The 19,400-nt window shown below is 41.8% G+C and overlaps 1 protein-coding gene across 1 annotated transcript in view; it reads left to right on the top strand.

Annotated features, from left to right (window-relative positions):
- ADAMTS18 (ADAM metallopeptidase with thrombospondin type 1 motif 18) overlaps nt 1-19,400 on the top strand; it is a 91,746-nt gene that overhangs the window by 49,629 nt on the left and 22,717 nt on the right. The window contains exons 7-16 of the mRNA XM_066583601.1: nt 652-811; nt 2,076-2,181; nt 3,787-3,924; nt 6,240-6,393; nt 9,787-9,882; nt 10,065-10,213; nt 10,313-10,485; nt 11,537-11,667; nt 14,430-14,553; nt 16,624-16,868. Coding sequence (XP_066439698.1) covers nt 652-811; nt 2,076-2,181; nt 3,787-3,924; nt 6,240-6,393; nt 9,787-9,882; nt 10,065-10,213; nt 10,313-10,485; nt 11,537-11,667; nt 14,430-14,553; nt 16,624-16,868 — 1,476 coding nt within the window. The remainder of the gene's footprint in view (nt 1-651; nt 812-2,075; nt 2,182-3,786; nt 3,925-6,239; nt 6,394-9,786; nt 9,883-10,064; nt 10,214-10,312; nt 10,486-11,536; nt 11,668-14,429; nt 14,554-16,623; nt 16,869-19,400) is intronic.

Below are 19,400 nucleotides of genomic sequence, written 5' to 3'. Positions count from 1 at the left end.
CTATATGTAATGTCTGATTTTGCCTGTACATGTTCCCTTTGATTTGTACAGTGCTGTTGGCGCTATATAGATATAGATTATTACATACCTACAATTAGGATTTTGTTTGGTGTCATAGTAATGAAATAGAGCAGGTTTCTCTATTTGCAGTGTCCAGTATGAAAAATCCATCCTACTCTTGATAACTGATAATTAGAGATGAGCGAGTATACTCGATAAGGCAAACTACTCGAGCGAGTAGTGCCTTAGTTGAGTATCTGCCAGCTCGTCTCTAAAGATTTGGCTGCCGACACGGGTGACAGGTAAGTTGTGGCGGTGAGCAGTGGGGAGCGGGGGGGAGGGAGGGAGAGAGAGATCTCCCCTCCGTTCCTCCCCGCCCCCCGCCGGCAGCCGAATCTTTAGAGACGAGCGGGCAGGTACTCAAATAAGGCAGTACTCGCTCGAGTAGTTTGCCTTATCGAGTATGCTCGCTCATCTCTACTGATAATACGACCCAAAGTCATTTTTAAATTAGTCTTTTTTCTAACAGACATAGAAGCAAAACACTAAAGCTCAATTCAATCCCTAGTTTTCAGTAAGTGGCACTTATATTACTTGTTGTCTTTCCTAATACGATGTATAAATGCCCCCCCCCCCTCCTTTTCTTTACAGGCTGGACTTAAGATCACTCATCATGCCGATCAATCCCTACATAATTTCTGCCAATGGCAATCTGCTCTGATAGGCAAGAATGGGAAGAGACATGATCACGCCATCCTGTTGACAGGACTGGATATCTGTTCCTGGAAAAATGAACCGTGTGACACTTTAGGTGAATAGTCCTTAATGAGCCAAAAAAAAGGACCACATTTATGTATTTATGTTGACATTTGAGGGGGTACCCAAAAGATACAGGAATCTTCTTCTGGTGATCATTACTAGTACAGGCTTCTGCTGCTAGGTGAATGTCTTCGAAACCCTTCTGACCCGGTTTGCCATGTTGTTTGATGTTGGTGGGGAAGGTTGCGTTCTGCTCAAGTGATCTTTTCAACAAGTTGTTAAATTTTTCACCTATTTTGTCTAGCTACCAGCCTGTACTAGTATCACCATGCCAATCAGTAGAAGATTCCTGTTTCTTTTGGGTGCCCCCCTTGTATTTAGTTCTTTCACCTATTACTTAGCTTTCCAACCACATTTTTAGCGTTCCGATGCATTCAAAATGAAAAACATTCTTGATTAATATTTATTTATCTTTACAACTCATATGCACACCCATGTGTCTCCATGGTAACAGACTACAAGCAAACCCAGTGTAGTCTGATCCTGCAGTCATACTCATTCCTCCAGTCCCTTACTTCTTGTAACTTAGTATATATATATGTATATATATATATATATATATATATATATATATATATATATATGACAGATAACTGCAGGAGCAGGCTGTAGGATCTGTGCAGACTTTATTTAATACTGCAGGATCTGTGGAGTTTATTTATTAGCATGGAAACACATAGGTCTCCATAGGAATTGTGGAAGAAGAATCATAGGAACTTATTAATCAAAACTAGTGTTAAGCGAACCGAACCAGTAGGACCTTGTTTTGGATTGAAGCTTGCTAAAAATTCGGTTCAACATGAAACTAAACCGAGCTTGTAGCAATGTTCTACCCTAAACAGGGTTCTACTGGTCCAGTTCACTCAACAACTAGTCCTGAACACCGATGTATAACACTTTCTAAGAGCCATAAAAGCTCTCAGAGTGACACCCAGGGTTTTTATGGCTCTTGCACTGCGTTGTACACCAGTTTTAGTGGTTTTGTTGAACTTCCAACTTGGTTCGAACTAATTCGGACCAAATAAACTTTTTGAAAAAGTTAGGCGAACTGAACTTTTCAAACACATCACTAATCAAGATTTATTGCAAAGTTGCTTAATTTTTCATTTTGGACGCACTGGGACAATACAAAAATGTGGCTGTGAGGGTGTATACAGCCTTTAAGCAAACTGAAAGATACATTTTTTTGAGGTGCTACTTTTGCAAATAGAAGTTGATTCTTAACATTGATCAAGTTTTTGTATTTCTATTATTAGGTTTTGCTCCAATTAATGGTATGTGCAGTAAATATCGCAGTTGTACCATAAATGAAGACACAGGTTTAGGTCTGGCATTTACAATTGCTCATGAGTCTGGCCACAAGTAAGTGCATTAAATATTATACATGTATAGAACTACTAATAGCCTTATTTATGTGCATTACTACAACTTCTGTAATAACACCAGTTATCCTAATCAGAGATGAGCGAGCATGCTTGGATAAGTCAGTTACTCGAGCGAGCCTCGCTCTTCTCGAGTAACTGCATTCTTTTCCGAGAGTGCTCTGGGGGGCGGCGAGGGGTAGCGGGGGTAGCAGGGAAGAGAGTGAGAGAGATAGGAATTGGCCAATCAATGCCGTGGTTCATCAGCCACTGCTCAGCCAATCAATGCAGCACTCGATCAACCAATCACAGCCATCGCATAGGTTGATCGAGCACTGCATTGCTTGGCTGAGCAGCGCTCGAGAACGAGTTACAGCTATCGCTTTCTGCAGGTGGAATTTATGAATCCCTTAACCAGAAAGTGATCTTCTGTGAGCGGCTGAGGACTTCAAGAAGCACGTTGAAGCTCCTGAGAGCATTGGGAGGGACCTGGACCGAACCGGCTTGATAGTATAATAAGATATCCCTTAAAAAAAAGATCTAGCGCCTCTTTTGGGGCAAAAATTAATATTATACAGGTTCTTATTTTTGGGGAAGGATATAAGCTAATAGTAGGAGGGTTTGACAGTCGCATGCATGCTGATCAGAATATCCCTGGCGGATTCTTTAAGAAGAGGGGTTGTTTTATTAGGAGAACACTAATTTTTTAACTTTTTTAATATTTTCAAAAGTTTAAAAAGTACAAAATACAAAAATATAAAATACCGAAAGAACCATTTTAACTCTTTAGCAACTCTACACTATTTCATTGGTTGAGTCACTGATAAAATTCTAAGTACTTGTGCAAATAGTTCCTAACCATGGGTGGGAAGCAAATTAGTTGCAATTAACTAAAGTCCATTTTACACAGACTGACACTTGGGCACAAACAATCATATGAACTCTCATTTGGCTGACTGGTGCTCTGTGTAAAATTGCACCCGATCAGCTGAGAAGCAAACAAACGCTCACTCATTAGCTGATTGTGCAGCTGAAAAATAAATAATCGTTGGCTGCACATCTCACTGTGTTAATAGGGGATGTGCTGCCGACAACGCTGATGAGAGACAAATGATAGTATGAATGAGTGTTCATCCTGCAAAGAGTCTGAATTGGTTTGTGTAAAGGCCTGGTAGATGAGTGCTGATCTCGTTGATCAGCACTGTCTACGGGAGCAAATCACTCCATGGAAAAGGACTGTAACTCCAAAATGCTAATTTTCACCCTGACCAGAGTAACCATTTAGATATTTTTATGACCTTTCTTGCTCTACACATCAAAATATTGGAACCCAACATGATTGGTAAACCCTAATGATGGGTCAACCATTACTACTGCATTATCTCGACCAAAGGGTGTACCCAAAACATAGTTTACCCAACCTCTGTGTCGTGCTGGAAGTTCTAACGTTACATACAATTGAAACTCGAATACAACCTAAAAAAGATACTTGGATGGTTCTTCTGGACTTTTTTGACTCATTTTTACTCAATGCATGTTTAGTGAATGTTGGAAAATATAAAAAGTTAACTTTAATAAAGTTTTTTTGGTTTTTCCCTTTTATTAGTTTTGGAATGGTTCATGATGGCGAAGGAAATCCTTGTAGAAAGGCTGAGGGTAACATCATGTCCCCCACTTTGTCTGGAAACAATGGTGTTTTTTCCTGGTCGGCTTGCAGTAGACAGTATCTGAAGGAGTTCCTCAGGTGAGGATGACTGACTGACAAACATAGCCTGGAAATGTTTTCAATAAGTGTGTTTGAGTTTCTGAATTTTATATGTGCTAATAAAGCTCCCAAGAATTCCAGTAGGATTGTAACTGGCAAATTTTATTAGTTCTTTTATCTATCACGTCTGTCAAAGTCGGTCCCAAGTCTGCATCACGTTACTGCTGAAGAAGAGCAAACCAGATGTTCCTCTTGTTCTCTGAAAATGGAACAATTCAGAAAAAAATGACCTTTTGTTTCAATCTCCAGGTGTTGCTGTTAACCAACACCTTCCATTTTTACTCTTGTTTCCTGTTAACGACTTAACAGAATTTCTGTACAAGTTGGAACATCTTGGGAGACTGGACTGAATACATGTTGGCATGAATCTAAAAAATTCCCAAGATCCATACAGCCATATGTTTTCTTTTATTGTAAAGTTCCAGGTCGGCGTAGTAACATAATGCATCTTGTATGACCTTAAAATTGAGCTCCAGATGGATTTATTGGCTTAATAGTGGTAAAACTTTTCTTGGTTTTGTTCTTACCTGCTCTCATGGACTGTTCATATAATGTATGGAGTCGCCAGGTCCTGAAAGGGGTCTTTAATGGGTGACATATGACAACTGGAATTTGACTGGGTCTTACTAATTATTTGTTCTAGTTTTCATGCATTTGTGAGACATCCAAGGCCATGGTTGTCTTGGTCGCATTAATGTGTTAAAGGAGTTTGGGTGCATTAATGAGAAACATAACCCATTACCTCAAAGACTTTGTGGGGTCCAGCCTGATGAAATTGGGTCTCAGTGATATGTCACAAGTTATTTTGGAATTGAAGGTTTTATTTTAAGATCTCTGGGTTCTTTCACATCGTGTTTTGTAGTGTCTGCTTGCTGTACACACCTGGAAAGCTCCCAACGCGTACAACACATGTTTCTGTAGTCCCCAGTTCACCTGACATAGGCCAAAAGAGTGTTCTGGGGCCTCTCCCAGGCCTGCATATGTCAGTATACATTTTTTTGCTCGGTCTGCTGAGCTATTCTATGCAGAATCATCTAGTAATAGAATGTATACCAAACGGTGTCCTTTTTTTTTTTTACGATGCAAGCCTATGGGTGATGGATGCCACTGTAAGCCTATACAGGGGCATTCATCTGAGGTGTATATTGGAGGTATATATTATGAAATCCTGCTGTATACCTCAGCCGGATACTGTGAAATTCAGCATAAAACCACCCTTAGGCCAAATTGACAATAAAGGGGTCTTCCAGGGAAATACTATTGATGATATATCTTCAGTCAGCTGTTGATCAGCTGGGATCTGCCATTCGTGTCCCCAGCTGATCAGGCGCCCACTGTCATTGCCGCTAAATATAGGGGTTGGGAACTGAAGCTGCTGCTCCGATCCCTGTGTAGTGGCCAGCGCTTGTAACTGCAGGTACAGCTATCATTGATTTTATCGGGACCCTAACTTGCTCTGGCTACTACACAGGGACTGGAGCAGCAGCTTCTGCTCCGTACCCCTATATGTTGTGGCACTGACAGCTCGTGCCGGATCAGCTGATTAACCTGGGTACAGAGCGATGGGCACAAGCCAATCAACTATTGATGACCCAAGATAAGTCTTCAGTAGTATCTCTCTGAAAAACTCTTTTAAAGAGATATTCCACTTATCTATACTAACCAACATCTTGGAGTCTGACCATTGGAACCTTAACAAATTGCCAATACAAGGGTCCATCATCCCTCCCTCCTAGTACGGCTGTAGTGAGCAGGAGTTGTATAGAATATTGGCAGAGCACCTACTATACACTATTGGGTGTAAGGAAAAGGCTAAGCATGCTCATTCTCCATCTATCATAGACTTGTGATGAGCGGCAGTGCACATGCTTGGCCCCCATACTGTCTATGTCTTTTTCACAGTGGCAGTCTTTCTGGGGAGATAGGCATTTCCAGTTGGGGTTCACAGTGATCAGACCCAATGTATCCTGTGGATATTGTTAATCTACAATCTGTAGTCATAAGCATGTATCTGAGCTTGCCTTTTTTTTTGCATAAAATATTGTGTTTTCTGTACATTTCTCTACTTTCGGCAGTAACAGTAAATAAATGCACATTCAGCCGGGTGTTAGGAGCACATTACATCAAGTTAAAGTCTCAGTGATATACAGAATTTAGATTGCAAACCCATCCGCTTTGGTTAAAATTGGATCAATTTCACTAAATTGTCATTTGATAAAGCATGACTCAACTGAATTTAAACCAGTTATAACAATTGTCTATGAGGAAATCATTCACACTGAATCCCATCACAGCACAGCTCAATCCTCCTGTCTTGTTGACGAGCCAAAGCAATTAGGCCATTTCCAGTATCCTGAGAAGCTGCCCGGACAGATCTATGATGCTGACACTCAGTGTAAATGGCAATTTGGACCAAAAGCGAAGCAGTGTAGCCTGAGTTTTGTAAAGGTACGTAAACTCTTATCATGTCTTTCCTGTAGCCAAGGCTGTTCTGCATTACTAATGGGATCTCCAGATGATTCAGGGATCACTGGAGTAAATCAAAGAAGAACAAAAGTTGGCTTTATGATACATCACATTGCTTACAGTATGTCAACAATTGTTCACCATAGGGATGTATAAGAAGGGGCTTAAAGTGAATACAAAATGTGGCATCAACTATGTTTTTAGCCTTTGCAGAATCATTTAAAGTAGTTTTTGGAAAAGACTCAGTGAGGTGATGTAGTTAAGGCACTTTTACATGGGCAGAAAGTCGGGCACCATATTTGTTAGAACGCTCGTTGGACCTGTCATTGGGCAATTTGAAGCTGCACCTGATTAGCCAACGAATGAACAAACATTCGTTGGTTGGCTGATCTCCTCAATTATGGAACCCAAAAAATGATCATTCTCAAATTATCAACAGTAGTGATTCTCTGCAGCCACTTGTGAAATACCCTTAGTCCATTATTCCTTAGGACTTAGTCACATGGGCGCATCGGCGCCCGTGTGACTAAGCCCTTACTGTTTAAGTGCAGGGTTTGGAAAAAGTGCCAGTGATAAGTGGTTCTCAAATGCAATTTACTAATCCCAACCAGGTGTTTTCCAGCTATAGTGATAAGTAAAAGGCACACTGTCACAGCTCGCCAGCCGTGTTGGATCGGGACCATGGTGACGTCATGGTGTCAGCCTCAGCTCACATGATCCACAATTATTTAAGCTCCTCCTCTTAGAGGAAGCCAGTTATACTTCTAGTCTGAAAGGGTTTCTAGTTTAGTTAGCAGTTCCTGTCCTGTTCCATTAGCAAATAAGTCTGTTCGGTGTTAGATTTTTGGGGTGTTATAACATTTATCTCTTGACTTGTTGTTTCTGCATTAATATTAGATCTACTTCTTTGCATGTTGTTTAACATCTATACCGCATGTATTGTTACTTATTGTAGCAAATATCATTCCTATTTCCAACTATGGAGAGTCAGGGTCGCACCAAACTTCTGACGTGGGGTCGCCCTCATCAGGGCAAATGATCCATGTTTAGGTAGGGTCTCATTGCATTAGTAGGTTAGGGTCAGATTTCCTCTTTGCCCTCTTTTGGTTTCCTTATAAATATTTTGTGTTCTTCGCTTTTATATATTGTGCGCATATCTGTTTGTTTTGTACACTAAATTCGATCCAGACTAGGTGTTTTTACATCCAGCACACATGTAACACACATGAACTTAAGATGAATTGTCCCAACATATAAACTAATGCCCTATTCATAGGACTAGGGATAAGTGTCTGATCAGCTGGATTCTGACTGCTGAGACCACCACCGACCCCCTGTATGAATGGCGATAAAGAAAGCATGCGGCTGCTCTATTTATCTCCATGATACTATCAAAGACAGCTGAGCTCTGTACTTTTTCTTCTATTCGTCAGTCCCATAGGGATGAATGGAGCAGCAGCAACTATGTTTGGCTGGTGCTCAATTCATCCACTGGACCATCACCAAACAGACACTTACCCTCTGTCCTGTGCAGAGGAGATAAGTCTACATCTTGGAAAACCCCTTTAAGCTCATTGTCATTATTTAACCCTTTGCTGACATTGGCTATATATGTACAGGGTTATGTGCTTAGATTGTATGGCGCTGGTTCTGGAGCCAAGCGCAATCTATACATGGCAGGCGGCACTCGGCCACAGCAGCTGCAACCGGAGATAATGCTGATCATTTCTGTTAACCATATAAACTGTGCTGTCAGTTCTTACAGCGATATTTAAATGTCCTGATTGGCATTTAAATGTCCCAAACAGCTCCCTGCATTGAGACTGTAGAGTACCTTTTTGGGTGTCATGGCAGCTCAGGGCCTTGTGAAGACCCCCAGGGTTGCCATGTATTTCTGACTATTAAGATATTCCTGCCTGTCTATTGAAGTTTCTTAATAGATTACTTACGGAAATGCAATATGCTGCAATACTAAAGATATCAAATGATCAATAGTCTATGTCCCCTACGGGAACTAAGAGAAAAAAGTGGAAATGCGGTTTAGTCATTCATGACCCTCGGCGACCCTAAAGGCGAGCTCCCTCCATGTTTTTTGATTTTGCACTGCTTCTTTCAGTTGTGTGATATCCATGCCAGTATCAGCTCTGACAGTATCAGCCATTGTGTCCTTTGGCGCCAGGTCTTCTTTTGCCGCTGATCTGTCCAAGCATTGTAGATTTTTCTAGCGCCTCTGCTTGCATTACATGGCCAAAATCTGTGAGCCCGGATCTTGTCCTCCAGTGATATATCAGGTTTTATATGATTCCAGACTTCTCTGTTCCTCTCGCTGTCAAGCTTTCGACAGCACTGCAGCTCCAACGCATCAATCCTCCTTCTATCAGCTTTTTTTTGCAGTCCAGCTTTCACATCCATACATGGCTATGGGGAGGGTGATGGTTTACACTATCCTGCGTTAGTTGTGATGCCAATATCCCTACTTTTCCAGATATTGTCCATGTTTAGCATTGTGCTGCGCCCCACTTCTATCCTAAAAAATACAGAATAAAAAAAAATTCAATTGACATAAAAACAAAAAACATTTGTTATCACCATATCTATAAAAGTCTGGTTTATGAAAATAATACATAATTTATCCAGCATAGTGAACACCATCAAAAAAATATACACAACACCAGAATTATGAACTGGAAAAACTTAGAGTGGTCAGAAGATGTTGACAAAAAATATATATTTTTTAAATCTGATATCGTCATAATTGCACTGACTCACTGAATAAAGTTATCATGTTGTTTTCGCCACAGTGTATATGTCATTAAAACAAGATACCCCCCCTCCCCCCAAAAAATGTCGCAATTGTATTTTTTTTTTCTATTTCACTCAACTTAGAACTGTTTATAAATTCTTGAGTGCATAATATGGTACTTTAAACAGCACCAATGAAGAATACAACTAGTCCCAGAGAAAACAAGTTCTCAGGAAACTACAGAAAAATAAAAAGTTATGATTTTTTGAAAGTAGGGAGGAGAAAACAAAGATGAAAAAAAGTATAAAAACTATTGTATTCGCCGGGGATTAAAAGACATTTCAGTTTGGCATGCCAGTAAGTATATCATGGCTGACTTCTCCTTTAAGTGATGCCCATTTCCTGTAAGTTGGGCACAACAATGGTTAAACAAAGTCAAAACTGAAGAATGTCTTTAAATACACCCATATTAACAATCCGAAATCTAACACTACAAGTGACATTAATTTAGGGTGGCCGTAACGTGTAAGGATATATGGTTACATATGGCTTTGCATACACTCATAACCCCTAGAAGAGCGGAAGATAAGTTGGAAATATGTATATCGACATATACTTTTTTTTCTCTGTAGGATATATGTAAATCTCTGTGGTGCCACAAATCTGGCCATAGGTGTGAGACAAAGTTTATGCCAGCAGCAGAGGGCACAGTGTGTGGTCTAAATATGGTAAGAGTCTTCTCTTTTAATACCATGGACACCTCCACCCGCCTGTCATGTTAGAAAATGGAAAAGTCTTTATTCCTAGGCTATGAGTTTATGAATACTTACAATGCTGTCCTGTAATATCAATCTGAGTCATTACTAAGTGTTATCACACTTCAGGGGCAATAATACAATTTCTATCACAGTGGTGCCGAAGGGGACAGTGTGTGAGATTTGGAGACAATGGACCAAGACCGGTGACTGGAGGATGGTCAGATTGGTCAGCTTGGTCCCAGTGTTCCAGAGACTGTGGTGCCGGAGTGAAGTATCAGGAGAGATTCTGCAATAACCCAGTGTAAGACATTCATTTTTGATTATCCTGGATGAATTCTATGACCAATCAGAATAATAATTAGTGCAAGTGTCAACTGATACAATGTTATTTATATAATAGGCCTCAGCATGGAGGAAAATACTGCCAGGGTTCAAGCCGGATTTATCAGATTTGTAATGCTCAGCCTTGTCCTACTAACACTCTGGACTTCCGAGCACAGCAGTGTGCCGAATACAACAGCAAGCCGTTCAGAGGGTGGTACTACAAATGGAAGCCCTACACCAAGGTGGAAGGTGAGGTGTATAGTAGAAAAAGTTGAATTGATATTCTTCTTAGGCTCTGGTTGAGTTCAGTCTACTTAGTATTTTTCTCATTAGAAAACTTACTTTAGTTTATAATTTGGATTCTTGAAATATTTCTGACATGTTTCTGTCCCACCCGTGCCAAAACTGCTGCAAGTGTCTACATGCAGCCTTCAAGTATTTCCTCTTTGATCCACAATCTTGGGTTTATTAATAATCTATTTAACAAACATTTCAGACCACTTCAGACAGTGTCTGATTTTAGGTCCTTGTGTCCATAAGAAGAAACGATTTTGATGGTTCACCAATAGAGATGAGCGAACGTACTCGGCCACGCCCCTTTTTCACTCGAGCACCGCAATTTTCGAGTACTTCTCTACTCGGATGCAAAGATTCTGGGGGCGCCGTGAGGGAGCGGGGGGTTGCAGAGGGGAGTGGGGGGGAGAGTTAGAGAGAGAGAGCTCCCCCCTGTTCCCCACTGCTACCCCCCGCTCCACCACGCCATCCCCCGCTCCCCGGCGCCCCCCGAATCTTTGCACCCGAGTAGCCAGGTACTCAAATAGCGATGCTCGATCGAGTAATTACTCGAAACGAGTACGTTCGCTCATCTCTATTCACCAACCCAACATATGGTGTCCACTTTTAATTGTATCATACACAGGATATGTCATTAATAAGGTTTATCGACTTATTTGTGATCATCTCATAAGATATAGACCATAGTGGCAAGTCCCTGACTTCATAGTTACTTCCAAATGTGGTTGTTCTCTGCTGTGTTGTGGCCCATTATGGCGTCAGAGCCTGGGCTCATGCTGTACTTATCAAAGGAAATATCTCCATTTCTAGATGAACCATATTAGTATTGTCCTGTCACCTTCTTTTGATCTTTATTTCAAGATGAGTTTCTAGGAGGAATTTCAAAAGTCTAAAAAGGATCGTGAGTCAATGGCTTGGGTCAAGATATTTATCACTGTTGAAATTATAGTTGTATTATTCAGTACAGTTAATAACAGTTTTGGTGGGAATCTCTTGTGTGTTTCAGAGGAGAACATCTGCAAGCTGTACTGTACAGCTGAAGATTTTGATTTTTTCTTCGCGTTATCCAACAAAGTAAGAGATGGAACACCATGCTCTTTCAATGGACTTGACGTTTGTATTGACGGCAGTTGTGAGGTAAAACCTTTGTTATTACATTGCCAATGTTTTTGCTAAGTTTAGTTACACTAAGCTGTTGTCCGGACTTTATGGAGAACATTTGCCTTTAATGGAGTCATCTGTATTATAGTGTTAGGTCAGCTACCCAGTCTGCCACACTCTTGCTATTCCGGGGAGACGTGGGCATCACTCTGCTCCTCCTGAATGAATGGACTCCTTGCTTCTACTTTCCATCAGCACTGCAGGAGTTAACTGTTCTCAGTGCTCTCAGCCTAGCTGCAGGGTAAATGGTTATTGCCTGCCTATTTAGCTGAGTTGGGGATCCCTCTCTCTTTGCCCGAGTGTTGTTGTGTGTTTGTCTCAGACACCCAGCATATATAGGTCACCTGTTTCTGACTTTATTATCTGCTTTATCCTGTATATTTTCTGCCTTTCTGACTTTGCATCAGATTCTGTTTATGTGTTTATCTCTGTCATCCGGCATAGCTTTCCTATCTCTGACTTCACTGTCTACTCTTTATCCTGTACTTGTATCTATATACTCTCTGTCACCCAGCATACCTTTCCCACCTCTAACTTTGCTGCCTGCTCTTTATCCTGTTTGCAGTCCATCCTGTTCATGGTGCTGTGCATCAGTGCTTCTGACTCTTGGGAGTCAGCTGCCAACCACGCTAGGAGTATTCCAAGAGGTAGTGGTCTGTTCGGTTCCCCGCAGCAAAAGGCTAGATCCCTGCACAGGGGTTAAAAGGTGAATAGCAGGGAGCTGGCAGAATAACGCCCTTAGATTTAGCCTAAAGTCAAACCGATTGGTTGACACAGTGGGTCCACACTCGCTGTCCGCAACATATGGCCACTGGTCATGGCTGACAACATCCCCTATATTCTCCTGCTGTTGGATGCGGCCAGCTCCATATTTCTCAAGTTGTCTATGGCATTTGCTACATTTTCTGTCAGTTTCCTTGCCCTTATAAGGTGCGTATGCCATCTCTTTAAGGGCCAGCATGCGCACCCTGCTTTCCACTCCCCAATCAATCGTGACAAGTTCTGGGCTATTTAGAGCTACTCTGCCCATCAGCAGGTACCTGAGCAATCAGTCTCCATACTATGTGATGCTGTAAGTATTTTTTTGTCTGACCTCCTGGTTTTTGATCTGTGCCTGAATCACCCACTATCTTAACCTCTCCAATCCTGACCTTAGCTTGTTAGTTCACAACACTTTCCTTGTCTACTGTCTGTCCTGACCCTTGGCCTGATCTAAGTTGTGAAAGTATTTTTTCTGCCTTGACTCTGGCTCTGTTCTATGACTATGTCCCTGTCTATACTCTCTGGTACTGCCTTATTGAAAACCTGACCAAGTACAGCAGCTGTCTCTTAACAGAGACTAGGGTAATGGTCTGGGGGTCCCCGCAGGAAAGACTAGATCAAAATTGATCGGGTGAAAAGCAGGGAACTCCAGGTGCTGTCCCTGGATCCATCTTTTTTTCCCATGTCTTTTTGATATGCTGGTTCTGGGTCCTGTTTTTGGTCGTCCAGGAAGGCCGAAACAATCTTCAGACTATCTAGTCTCAATAGTGCATTGGTACTGTTAAATTACCAATGCATTATTCCTCCTCTATGATTGGTCAGAGCTACTCTTGTGATCAGCACTGGCCAATCAGAGAGCAGTGGAATAGTGTGCATTAGGTAGAAAATTGCTGCAATCATCTTGGACGTCTGGAAACAGGGACAAAACTGGTGGATCGGAGGAGGAGTAGAGAACAACTGCCTGTAATATACCATCTGCCCCTCCTGTCCCGGGACAAAAGTTTTTCAAGAATAAGGCTCGGGTTTCTCCATCTGCCTGCCACTGTGAGATCATTTTTCCACCCATGTGTGGTCAACATTCCATTTATTTTAATGGGGCTGATGGAAATATTCGAGTTCTTGCTGCTCTTCTATCTCCGCAGTCCCATTGAAAGTGAATGATGTGGCAGTGCACTTGCATGACCAGTACTCCTTTCAGTCTCCGCCTCACTACAGGGGGTACAGTAAGCCAGCAGTGAGGAGGGATAGAGGACCCCCATTCTCGGGACTGGTGGGGGTCTCAGCAATCAGATCCACACCGAACATCAAGTTTTCACCTATCCTGTAGGTAGAGGATAACTTGCTCTTCTAGTACAATCCCTTTAATACATTACTGCTGAAGGGCAAATGTGTGGCTGGCCATAGCTTGCCCCAGCAATAACAGCTGATCACAAGCGGTTTCTAAGACTAGACCCTTGCAGATCAGCTGATCCATGCGATGGCTTCAATAAAAAAAGGTTTTGAGACAAGCCCCTTAAAAAAAATTCTGAACCTCTGAAATTCTAATTTTGGTAAAATTTGCATATTTTCTAATATGATTTGCAATATATGCAATCCCTGTGGCTAGATCAAGTGCTGAGTATTGTTCACCATGCAATAACATCAGAGCGCAAGTTCACAGAAACAGCAATTTCATCTGACTCTGAAACATAAAACTACTGTAAAATGTCAGAATAGATGATGTGTAATTCATATTAACCGCAGAACGGCCTTTAACTAAGTACTTAATTAATTGGTTGCATCCAGATTTCTATTATCTGTTGTGGTGTAAAATATCATCTTACTAAATGTACTGTGCAGGAAAGTGAATGGATTTTAATTTCACTTTGGCTCAGAGACAGCATAAAGAAATGATCTCTCCGCATCCTGTGATATGATACGTTCTGACACTCACGGTCTCCTAACGCACATCTCATTTCTGTATATTCCGCTGCCAGCTTGTAGGGTGTGATTATGTTCTTGGATCAAAAGCAACTTTGGATGCCTGCGGGATCTGTAAAGGTGATAATTCAACATGCAAGTTTTACAGAGGACAGTATCTGAACCATCACAAAACTAATGGTAAGAACTTCTAATGCTTTAGAACAGTGGCAGCCTAGCAGAGACCGTGATTCTCTGTCTGGCTTCATATGATCCCCTAACTGTTAGAAGCTACAGATACAATAATGTATATTTTAGTTCAAAGGATAGAGCCATACGAATAGCATGTGGCACCACAATAAGGACCTTCACTTGGTTCCTGGGTCAGGATCATAGAAAAAAAACTTTGACCCTATAGTCAGCACTATAGAACTGTACTTTGCAAGAATGTTATGTCCGTTGGTTGTGGCTGACGGCGCTTCCTCCCACCATTTTACTCTCTGATTGTTGGCATTCTCCTGGACTCATGTGCAGCAGATGCCACAATATCCATCCTGATGTTTCCTCTGCTCATAGGATGTTTGCACTTGGTCTGCCCCTTAAAAGCCAGCCTGCGCATCCAGTTTTCCTGCAACCAGCCTATCCTGGCTCGTCCTCATGCACACGGGCACGCACGGATTCCACTGCTGAATCCTGCAGCGGAATTCGCCCGTACCAGACATGGACATCTTACCTCTCCAGATCCGGCACGGGTCTCCTCCGTCGCAGCTGGACCTTCATTCTACAGCACGGCGGATGCATTCGGGCACGACACCAGACGCGCCCGGCGTGTGCGCAGTACCTTTTTTAAAAAATCTCCTGCATTCCTGCGCATCCGCAGCATGTCCGCAGTGACAGCTGCGGGTGAGCCGCGGGTCAGATGACTTTCATTGACTTCAATGAAAGCTGTCCTTGCGTGATCCGCAGGAAAATAAAGCATGCTGCAATTTCTTCCTGCGTGTGTGATACGCACGCCAGGGGGGAAAAAAAATCACATCCGCATGCTTTTAGCTTCTCTGCAGGCGCGCATGTGTTCCTATGGGCGGCTTGATTTGCGTATCTCCCACGCGGATGCCACAAATCAATTCCGCCCGTGTGCATGAGGACTAATGCAAAGTTTAACTTAACTGTAATAACTTTCTACAAGTCATTAACAGAAAAACTGTTGAAAAGCAATTGAAAGGCAAATAAACTGTGACACAGAACATTTTCTTAAGAGTAAGTTCTTACCATTCAACGGAAGTTGTTTCAGTATCTGTTTGTTTCCCAGTTTGGACCTTCTGCCTTATTATCCAGCTTTCCTGAACTTTGCCTCTCCTGACCTCAGCCTGTTATATTAAATACATTTTGCTTTGACTCCACCTGCTCTGATCATCTGCCTGTTCAACCATGTTGCAAGAATTCTCCCAACCTTGGCCTCTTAGGGCTCTTCCCCACTGGCGATAGATTTTCCAGCTATGCAAGACTGAGTGAAAACGCATGAGTTTGAAAACCAATGATTTTCAAAGCTTTCATTCTCATTTGTGATGTTTTCACTTACTGCAAGTTGCTATAAAAAAACTGCGATATTACCCATTGTATTCAGTGGGTCTGGCTGTGGTAGTGCCCGTCCCATTGAAATCAATGTAAGAAGATCGTGAAAGAGCTTTGGAGAGCCCTATAGCAGGGAAAGAGAGGTGGTGGAGCTACAGGGGATCTCTTTCATATCTCCACATATTTGGAGAGATAGGAGGTGTGGCTAGAGGACTTTCCCAGGGCTTCCCCGATAGTGGGGGCAGGGCTAGAGAGGGGGTTGCCCAAGAAAGGATCCAAATACAGCAGCAGAAAAAATATTGTCAAGGGCAGCATAAATTGGTGCAAAAAAATTACATCTGAACCAGATGTACACTTTATTTCTCACCGTCACATGCAGAAACGTTTCGACCCAAGATGTGAAGTGTCTTTGTCAAGGTTGTACAACATTTCTGAATTTGCTTATGTGAAATGTTGATCATCTGTCCATAAGTTGAGGCTGGTTTTGCAGCTCAGCTATTAATGTGAATGGGGTTCAGCTGCAATACCATACACAACCTGTGGACAAGTGTGGCACTTATTTTTAGAAGAAAACAGCCATTTGTGTCTAATCCTAGACAGCTCCTTTAAAAATCTGCTTGTGTCCAATTTCCAAAGTGCAGCTAACTCTAGAATGTATGAAAACTGCCTACTAATTCCTCTTTCCCTTCTCCTATATAGACTACTATTCAGTTGTCACTGTTCCAGCGGGTGCAAGGAGTATCCATTTTCAAGAGCTCCAGTATACCACCAGTTACCTTGCTGTGAGAAACCTTAATAGAAAGTACTATTTGACTGGAGATTGGACCATTGACTGGCCTGGAAAACTCTCATTTGCTGGGACCACTTTTATTTATCAAAGATCAACACAACAGCCAGAAAGTCTTTACGCAGCTGGGCCAACCAATGAAACTCTGGTTTTGGAAGTAAGAAGCTTTTCACTTTTGTTTCATTCTAACAAGCCCATGCTTCACAAAGCAGAAAAATTATTGAATGTGGACAATAGTCCTAATGGGGCTAAGGGGGTCCCGGGCCTGTGAAACTTCCTCACATCTCTCTTGACTGGAGGCTATATAAATAATAGCACCATACTATGCAAATTAGCTCTACTCAAAAAGGAGGAAAACTGTATTTCTACTGCTACCTATTGTTAATGCTTGTTTTGAAAAAATAGGGACATTCATTCTATTAGTAAATCTGCTGCAATGGGGGGCATTTTCCTAAGACCAGTATTTTATGCACCAGTTATAGTGAAATGCCCGCTGGAGTAAGATGTGACAAGTTTATTAAGAGGCGTACATCTCTTAAAAGCCTTGTGCCAAGTTATAAAGTTATCCCCTATCCACAGAATAGCGGATAACTTTATGACCAGTTCAACCGCTGGGACCACCACCAATCTAGAGAACGGGGGTCCAGTTGGTCTCTGAGTGAATGGAGCAGAGGCCATACAAGTGTGACGCTGCTGCATTCACTTCAATGACAGCTCCAGAGATTACCGAGTTCAAGAGCTTTGACAATCTCTGGCGCTGGCATTGAAGTGAATGGAACAGGAGCACACTTGTGTGGCCTCTGCTTCTTTCACTCGAGGACTAACTGGACTTCCCTTCTCAAAATCAGTGGGGTTCCAAGCAGTCAGATCCCCACCAATCATAAAGTTGTGAATAGAGGATCACTTTATGACTTGTCACAACCTCTTTCATAAATTCTGAGGACCAAAAGTCTCAAATTTTTGTGCAATTTGTGACTTTTTATGCCAGAATGCTGGCACATGGGTTGTATTAAATTCTCCCTAATGTCTTTACAATCAAGAGAGAACTAAGCTTCATAGTCTGTTCAAGACAATCCCAGTTCCTTCCCAGTTTATCAAATTTTTATGCCTATCGATTATGCAGTCTTAAAGAAAATTTCTGAGAATTCCCAGTGATAGGTTTTCTTTAGGATTGACCGTCAATGTATGATCATTGCAGCTTGGACCTCTATGACCCTCATCAGCAGAATGAAGGGGCCACAAACTGAATGAGGATGAGATACAGGACCAAGACTAATCGAATGTACTGTCTGTCAACTATGACATTATTATTTTTGGTTTGTTATGCCCTGCCCTGGGAGAGGTAGAGTTTCTTCTTGTGGGGACTAGATATTAGGAGTGAGGAGGCCATGCAGTGCTTCTCTGGGAAAATTGGTATGCAAATGGGAGATGCTACAATGCCGCATAAGCCCCATCCATTAGAAGGGGACTTTCTTACAAGTCTTTGTCCGACCTTTTAACATGCCTTTGTAACATGAGTTGGAATATAAGCCAAAACTAGAGTCTACTCCAGAAGGAAATGATAACCATGTACAAACAGCTGTTTTGGGGTTTTTGCCCCACGTCACTGTTCAAAAGGTTCCTGGCAATAGGTGGCACTGCCACGGTATTGTAACATCTCCCATTTGCATTGTAAATGCCCTCCCCTTTTAGACCCAGTGCTAAGAATAATACAGTCTACTAATTTTGTCTTATGTCTTCCTTTAAGAACACTGCTCTACAGCTCAGAGCCTATTATATACATCTTAAAAGTGTAACACACTAAGTTAAGTAGTTTAGAATGCAACCAGACACTACTTCATCCAAACAGTATTCCTTATGTTAAAACCCAACATGCGAGCCAACTTTATCAGCATGTGTGCAACTTAAAATATATTTAGCACTGATGTTGCCAAGTAATCCCAACTATTAATTTGAGGTCAACACTATATAGGCTTAGAGATGTTTTCCCAGTGACCTGTGACCATGTTGAAGATATGAGTCACGGATTTGGCTACAAGGTACCTTTAGTCAAGCTGGTTAAAGCAATGTGCGGTTTGCTTGAGATTAAAGCTCCAACTATATAAACCAGACATAACGTATCTGACCTAATGTAAAGGCGTAATGGTAATCCAGGCTTACTGGGTCCCACCAAAGAAATGTTTGATGACTGAGATGTGTTCATAACAAGTTTCTGGTGATTTGGCTAGTTCCAATAAAACTTCATTGTGTCTCAGCATTTTACTTTGTTAGTGGGCAATCTGCATCTTATTGAAAAGCTCCATGTCCTTTGTCCTTTGTGAGAGACCATCCAAAAAGTTCTTCTTAAGGCTCCTTCATTATAGTGTTGCCGCAGTCTGCTGTTTGGCTATGTTCTAGAAGTCGAACAACGGTAAAGCTAGAAGTGCCAAATCTGACCCATACTGGATCTAAAAGGTGGCAGAAGGACCCAATTTATTAAAGTGGGACCTGTCCAGATTCCGTTACGCGTTATTTTGTCCTGGATTTTAACGGACATCTGTGATGGAGGCTCTGAACAGAACTTCTGATGCAGATATTAATGAGCTGATACAGATATCAAGCATGCACTAGGTCCAGTTCTGCAGGAAGCTAATTGATTTATTAGTATGTAGGAAGATAGCAAAATTTTGCAAAAATAACATTGCTCATT

Source organism: Eleutherodactylus coqui, chromosome 11, assembly GCF_035609145.1.
Source record: "Eleutherodactylus coqui strain aEleCoq1 chromosome 11, aEleCoq1.hap1, whole genome shotgun sequence".
Taxonomy (NCBI): domain Eukaryota; kingdom Metazoa; phylum Chordata; class Amphibia; order Anura; family Eleutherodactylidae; genus Eleutherodactylus; species Eleutherodactylus coqui.
The sequence above is the reverse complement of the archived record's forward strand: the minus strand, read 5'-3'. Positions and strand labels throughout refer to the sequence as shown.